This window comes from Kryptolebias marmoratus, linkage group LG10 (genome assembly GCF_001649575.2).
Source record: "Kryptolebias marmoratus isolate JLee-2015 linkage group LG10, ASM164957v2, whole genome shotgun sequence".
Taxonomy (NCBI): Eukaryota; Metazoa; Chordata; class Actinopteri; order Cyprinodontiformes; family Rivulidae; genus Kryptolebias; species Kryptolebias marmoratus.
Window position 1 is genome coordinate 11,416,759 of NC_051439.1, and position 7,943 is coordinate 11,424,701.

The following is a 7,943-nucleotide window of genomic DNA, read 5'->3' on the forward strand; positions in this document are numbered from 1 at the left end:
GGGTGGGGAGGGGGGGGGGACAATGTCTCGGGAGGGCACGGCGCTCCGGAGCCCAGGCGGGAAGTAGATTCTGATTGACGGGAGAGGTCCGTCCTCTGGGGAATGTGAACCATGCGGGCGGAGACAGCCGTTGTGCTCTTGTGCGTCTGGCTCACAGCTGCGGCCGGGAAGGTGGTTCAGCCGCGGGGTCACAAGCTGGAAACCTACAAGCAAAGCAGGTAAAACACCCAACACCGCGTTTATGGACCCAACTGATCTCTTTTTTCTGTTTTATTAACTTGGGAAAGTTACCTCTCCTTGCTGGGACTTGATTTATCTCCTGTAGACGCTTCTCTTAGGTGTGTTTCCTGTATCACCTGTCCCCCTCCCCTCCCCTTCCTGAGAAGACGGCAGATTGGAGCTGCGAGAGAGGGAGACCTAAATCTCTACATCTATTTATGTGCTACTTGTTGGATGCCGTGTTCTCTTGCCCCACAACTGCTGCGGGGGCACTTAATGACCGTTTTCCCTGCCGGCTGCAGCCGTAGTCGATGTCATTTTCTGGCCATTATTTAGGCTAATTGCTGCCTCGTTAATGTGGGCATTAGGTTAGTTGTTTTAGGGCCGGAACTGGGTGTGGGAGTCAATGAAATGTTCTCGTTTCTGCTTCTCATTGATTTGGCCTCTATAGGAAGTGACCTATAGAGGTGATGGGGTTCGATCGTTCGCTTTCTGTGTAGCTGAGGAAACCAAAAACCAGTAGGAAGTATTTGCTTTTAAGAGGCTTGGATAAGTAGTGTCATTGTTTAAACTATAATTACCAAAACAAATCACTTCAACGTATTAACAGATTAATTGGTCGCGTTAGCTTCAGTCAGAGTTTTGGGTGTTTTGCCAGCGAAGGTAAAAGCAGGAGGGGGGAGAAATATGTGAAGATGTAGTCAGAAGCAGTCAGGGAGAGAAGACGATTGAGCAGAAAACGTGGAACGCTGCCAAATCTGAAAGGGGCAAAATGCACGAGCCTAAGGACAGAAAACCAATCGAACCGCAGGAAATGTCTTCTTTCATTTAAAAGCCTTCATTCTCGTGTTTAATCAGTGATTATTGGGTATTGGCAGTCAGTTATTTTATTAATTGTTAGTTGTGGAAAATGTCAAGAGACAGAAAAGTCCAGCTTGACGCATCAAAAGTCCTCATTTTGTCGGAACAATTAGCCATGAAATCCAACATAAAATTGGAGCAAAAGCAGCGTTTTTCACATTTAAGAGGCTAAAATGCAGATCGGTTTATAAAGCATTTGTAGTTGCAGCTCCGATTAATCAGTTCTGAAAACATCTGAGCTGCCTGAAGATGCTTTTCTGTAAGGTTTAGATATTGTTTTAGGCAGTAACCCCCCAAAGAACTGCAACTTCTGTAAGAACAGGAGGACGGACATTTTTAGACACGATCTGATCACCACTCTGTTACTGTTTGACAAAGTAGGACACAGCTAAAAATCACCTAGTTCAGGTGGCCATTTTTCTGCGTGGACTTCCTGTTCACGTGCGTCATGTGAAAACAAACACGATGATGCACAGACAGACAATAAATAATCAGGACTGGACACAAGACACCCTTTGACTCGCTGGGACTGTTTGAAACGCTAAAGATCGGGTTTGTCAGAAACTTTCTACTCAAGATGGACACATGGGGACAGATGGGACATGTAGATACAGATGGGACATGTGAGGACAAATGGGACATGTGAGGACAGATGGGACCTGTGACGACAGATGACACATGTGGGGACAGATGAGATGTGAGGACAGATGGGACCTGTATGGATATTTGGGCACATATGAGACATGTGAGGACAGATTGGACATGTGAGGACATATGGGACATGTGGGAACAGATGGGACAGATGAGACATGTGGGGACAGATGGGACATGTGAGGACAGATGAGACGTGGGGACAGATGGGACATGTAGGGACATATGATACATGAGGGGACAGATAGGACATGTGAGGACATATGGGACATGTGGGAACAGATGGGACAGATGAGACATGTGGGGACAGATGGGACATGTAGGGACAGATGGGACATGTAGGGACATATGAGACATGCGGGACAGATAGGACATGTGGGGACAGATGAGACATGAGGACAGAAGGAAATAGTAAGTAAGTAAAATGTTTAGTTCAGATCTGTAAATAGTTTTGTTGTCTTATGAAGCTAAAATAATGATTCATTTACATGGAAACAGTTTTGTTCAGAGTTGTGTCGATGAAACTGCACATTTTCTGTACATAAAGTTTGACATTTCAGTGATTTATTTGTGATATACAATTTACTGATTTGGTTTTTGGGTGAAAACAATGACAGAACCCAGGAAACAACAACATGTGAGTCTTTCCCTGAATTTAGAAAAGAATCACAACAACAGAAACAGATAATTGTTCAAAATCTAAAAGTTGTGTGGCTGTGACACAGTCATGTCTTCAGTGACGTCATCATGCACAAATGAAGTCAATAAATTAGTTACTTTCATAAACTTTACTTTACATTTAATTCCTCGATTTAGCATCCAATAGAAAGTGTCTGGAAACTCTTTTTTTTGTATCTTAGAAACATCCATTTTAGTTTGAGTTTGTTCCATTTTTTTCTGTTTTTATTTCCCAGAATTTCCCATTTCAAGATGCATCTATAATTATTTAACAGAATGGAAACAGGAACATAGGCTTTTATAACAAACGTTAATCAAATTTCACCAAATCGTGGATTTCCTGCATTTCACTTGCAGTCGTTTGCTGATTGAAATGAGCAACATAAACACCAAACCAAGATAGAAAGTAGTTTTAGAAATACTTTATTATTACTCCGATCTCATGACAGAATGTCCTATAGTTCTGTTAAAGAACATTATAGTTAATTTAAAAAGAGAATAACCTTTTTTCCTTCTCAGCTCAGTTTAGCTCAGCTTGCATCCATATGATCATTCATCATGATATTATGTCTCATTAGGTGTTGAAATTGTCCATTTCCCTACATAAAGACCCGACACAGCATTTTCTGCTCTCCTTTCATGGTTTTCTTGTACCTGTAGGTTTAACTGGAGGGTAAAATTAGAAGCGTATGCACGGTTCTGCCTTAAACACTGTTTGTGTCGCTCTTCCCATCATTTCACACGAGAACGCTGCGGTTTGAGGGTGTCCACAAACGATTATATATTTTCTCCTGAGACTTGGGTTGTTACGTCTCAAAGGTACATAATTTTCAGGTTGCAGCTAAAGAAATTCATAGTTTTGATGGTTAGAGGGCACCAAAAAAAAAAGGCGGAAGAGCCGGTAGGTATTGTTGTGTTTGATGAAAGCTGCTCATTTTACTGTCGGGACTTTATTTTTATTTTCCATCTTGTCACAGAAATTGGCGCAGATGATCTCAGCAGCGAGCCGCGTCCGAAACTCGGCGGTGTGATTTCGAGTCCAAATTTTGCCTGTCAGATCCAATCAAGTCCCGCAGCCGAGTAGTCAAACAGAGACGACGCCTCGTCTTTCTGAGGTCGTCCGAATGTAATTGCATCGTTTGACACCTGAGGAATGCTCTAATAAGAGGAGGGGAAAAAAAAAAAAAGTTGCTTTTTTTATGACCAGCAGCACTCCGGGCCTCAATTACAATAAGGTTGCCCCGGCAACCGAGCCGTGCTTCAACCCTCATTATCGCGGGAAGTTTTTACCGCCCTAAATTTACGAGGTGCACTTTCAGACGGATTAAGAGCCTCTGGAAGGCGACTCTGTGGGACAAGTGGCGGGAAGACTTACGGTTTGTTACGTCCAATAAAAAGAAGCGAGAAAATGACATAGATCCCTTTTTTTTTTTAATAGGAAGCAACTTTGTCTTAAAAATAAAATAAAATAGGAGCACAGAGTCCAGCTGTAAGTGAGAAGCCATTTTTGCTTTAATATCTGGGGAGGATGATAAGATTCTCCCAGGCGTTGTGCGCCTCTAAACGCTATCAGCGCTGAATGATTTGCATCCTCTTAATGTATTCAACAAACCCTGTAAAATCATAATCCACCCCCCACCCCCGCCTTTAGATACCCTATCACTTTTTCATGGTTCAGCTGTTATTTATAGATCAGAGGCGACGTTAAAAGAATAAAGAAAATCGACTCCTTATTAGGGTCCGTTTGACTGAAGCAAATGTGTTTTAATTAGCAAAATGTTCTGTTTATGACATGGCAAGTTTGACTGCATTAAAAGCATGAAGCTGCTTTTTAAAAATAATTTATTTAAACAGTCCCTAATTCAATTAAAAGGCACGCGTTGTTTGAAGGAATGCATATCGCCCGCCACCTTTCTTTCGTGCAAGAGGCGTAGACTGGATGGAGTTGTCGATTGGAGTTGTCAGCACAAGCTCGTGCGACATCGCACGATGTCGAGCTCAGACTATGTGTCGGACCAAATTTCAGCTCAATCCCTGCAAAACTGACCGAGTTGTAGCCGTTCTGGTGTTGGTCAACGTCGACTGGCCGTGGCGTCCATCTTGAATCAGATTAACTCCAAAAAGTTAATCACTCGTAGACATATGTCCAGTAATCATCTCCTGAAAGTTTCAATCAAATCCATCCACTGGTTCATGAGATATTTTGCTAACAGACAAACAAACAGGTAAAAAGCATGGTGATCAGGATGATGGTGAAGTTTAAGGAGACAACAATTATAATCTTCTGCTCGAGCAGCTAAATGCTGGTGTGTAATCTTTAAATGTCAGTGTCATCTTGTTATGGAGTCCGTGCATCATTGTTTGTTTTTTGTTGTTGTTGGTTCCCCCCCAGCTAGTTAAAAGTCACCTCACATCATTATTCTTCCTGCTGACATGTACACCCTGTGAATACAAAACCAAATGTAAATCCCACTGCGCTTCCTACCCGGGGGGTGGGAGGAAGAAAAAAAACTCGTTCACTTATGCAGAAATCAAAACTCTTCCTCGCTCTCATCACCCCGGCTCCTCCTCTCCTGAGTGTGAAATTGCCAAAGCGTTCGGGCGCTGCTGGCGTGCGTTCGTGGGAGGACGAGCTGAGGGGAGGATTTGTGTAGGACAGAGGAGAAAAACCCCTCACGACAACAGGAGGTGGATGGTGAAAAAACAAAACAAAACACAATGTTCCATGTTTTGGGAGGGAGGGGGTTCGTTGTTCCCAGCCCCTTGTTTTTTTTTTTTTTTTAGCCCACGTGCGGTAATGTGTCCAGATTGACCTCTGCAGGAAATTTGGCCCAGTAACCGTAATGCGGCCCCGGCGGCGGCGGCGTGCGCCTGCACCGAGTGTCAGGAGACGATGTCGGACCTCACAGAGCAGAGCAGAGCGGACAGGCAGGCTGCATGTGCCGGAGGCAAATATAGAGGGGATTGGAGAGGCATTTCTGCCAAGAGGATTAGGAACCAGCTGCTGGGTAGACACAGATGTGTAGCACTTTCTGGCTCGCAACACTACAGCCACCCCCCACCCCCCTCTACAACCCCTCCTCAGTGAAATTCTCCCCTTTTTTTATTTTTTTTTATTCCTGTTTTATTATTTTCCTTCTCTTCGTGCAGTCCCCTTCCTCTCGGCCCGCTCTCCTTTGATATTTCCTTAATGCATGTCCGCGGTTGTCACAGGGATTTGGCTTTGTCTGTCACTGCATGCTCTACTCCATTAATCCATTTTAGGGGGTTTTTGGAATTCATCATTCCGGCCCTCTGTTTCGCCCGTGGCCTAAAAATGATTGCCGAGAGCGAACAGCCAGGCTGAGGTGTCCATCTTGAAACGTGACACCAGGAAAAAGGGCCAGAAACTAAATGTGATGAGAAAAGGCTCCTTTTTTATTTATTTTTTTGCTTCGCCTTGTCAGTGGTGAAAAATAGAAGGAGGTGATGAAACTTGATGAACTCTTTTGGTGGGCGTACATTTATTTAAGTTAAGGAATTATATATATATATATATATATATATATATATTATCTTTATCAGAGACTAGAATAAAGTTTTGCCTTTTTTTTCCCTCATTATTTACCAGATCAAGAAGAGAAACCAGAATGGATGGAGGTGGTCACAAATCTGGGAGGTAAGATTTGAAAACCTTTAAATTAACATCCCATTCTCAATTATATTTACAGCCAAAGCAGTTGCGACTCCTTCACTTTTCTTTTTTATCTCTTTTTTCAGCCCAATTTACAAGCGAAGCCCAGACCTGACAAAGTCTCCGGTGACCAAGTCTGAGCAGCTGCTGAGAATAGACGATCACGATTTCACCATGAGGCCGGCGTTCGGAGGTCAGGACCGCCGATAACACCGTTTGAAAACCCTCCTGTTTTCGAGTGCAGCTGGATAAGATCTGCCCCGCGGTCTCTGGTTTTGGACCAACCAGCAAACACTAAGCCGTCGGAGATCTTGGTGACAGCTTCGAAACAGCAAGCTGTGCTGGACTTTCCAGTTACATCCCTGTTAATACACAACTTCTGCTTCTGTTTACATTAAAGGGGGATTTACTGTCCCGAGATGAATGCAGACAGGAAGACGCGATTTAACGTCCACTTCTGAGCCGCTCTCGCCCGTTGCCGTGTCATTATCTGAGGCGAACGGGTCACAAACATGGGAGCTTTATTTAGCAGGAACAAATCAGCCGTGACCTCTTTGCAACACGTGCTGGTGTTTTTCTTTTTTTTATCGGACCACTTTTAATCACACAACAATCTGCTGTGAAAAAAACCCCCCACGCCAAGTCCTTTCGGCGGTGTCCGATTTCAACCGCCAAGTGGAAAAGAGAGCTGGGGTTTTAGCCAACGTTGCATCAGCTTTTTATCCATTGTTATGACCTGATTGTATTCGTTGCAGGATGACGACGCAGAGCAGAAGGGCTTAAATAGGTCAAAAGAAGAATGAAAGCCGGTCTGTCACAGTTGTGACTCGGGCGAATGCTCTATATTTGTGTCATTCGTTGGTCCTTTTTTTTTAAACCTCGCTTAAATATTAATAACAATAAAAGGTCCGGCGTCTTTAATGGGTTCAGCGTCGACCGCTCAGCCCTCACAGTCAACTAAAAGAGACTTTTCATGCAGAAAATCAGCATTTTAACGGAAAATCTCTGACACGAGGCAATGTTTTTTTTTTTTTTTCAGGTCCTCCGATACCTGTTGGCGTAGATGTTCAAGTCGAAAGCATTGACACCATCTCTGAGGTGGATATGGTGAGTAATAAAGAGCTTCTTTTTTTTTTTTAAAAACAAACCTCTTGTAATAAGGTCGCACATTGGTGCAGAAATACGAACTATAATGTACAAGTACTTCACATTCACGTGTTCAGTGTTTTTGAGCCTTGATGAAGCTGCAAACAGCTTCATCAAGGTTATACAAAACTCGTTTTGAGTGTAATCGCCAATGTGACGACGATCTTACTGCAAAATGGAGCGTGTCTCATAAGCACATTAGTTTTAAGCGCCGTTCTAGCCCTCGTGGAAGTTTCTTTATGTGAAGCACTGTGACGCAGACAAATATTCAGGGCTTTCTTCTCTGAATGATCCACATATTTCACTTAAAGACAAAAGTAATGAGTTTTTAAAGAGATGAAGAGATCTAAGAACGAGTTTTAGTTTTGTTTTTCATCTTTAGCTGCTGTTGAAAAAGTTTTCTAAGGTCAGATATTTTCTCTTTAGAAGTAGTCGTTTAATTTTGGTGTGAAAGTGTGTGTGTGTGTGTGTGTGCTGTTGGACGTGACAGAATGCCTAATTAACACTTGGGTTGAATTATCCTATTTTTGGGGTCTAAAAGTCCATCCATCCATCCATCCATTCTCTTCCGCTTATCCGGGGTCGGGTCGCGGGGGCAGCAGCCTAAGCAGGGAGACACAGACTTCCCTCTCCCCAGCCACTTGGGCCAGCTCCTCCGGGGGAATCCCAAGGCGTTCCCAGGCCAGCCGAGAAACATAGTCCCTCCAGCGTGTCC

The 7,943-nt window shown here is 43.5% G+C and overlaps 1 protein-coding gene across 1 annotated transcript in view; it reads left to right on the top strand.

Moving 5' to 3' along the window:
* Nucleotides 1–27: 27 nt before the first annotated feature.
* LOC108232746 (gamma-aminobutyric acid receptor subunit rho-1) overlaps nt 28–7,943 on the top strand; it is a 17,862-nt gene continuing 9,946 nt past the window's right edge. The window contains exons 1-4 of the mRNA XM_017410757.2: nt 28–218; nt 6,020–6,067; nt 6,169–6,275; nt 7,122–7,189. Coding sequence (XP_017266246.1) covers nt 112–218; nt 6,020–6,067; nt 6,169–6,275; nt 7,122–7,189 — 330 coding nt within the window. The 5' untranslated portion in view covers nt 28–111. The remainder of the gene's footprint in view (nt 219–6,019; nt 6,068–6,168; nt 6,276–7,121; nt 7,190–7,943) is intronic.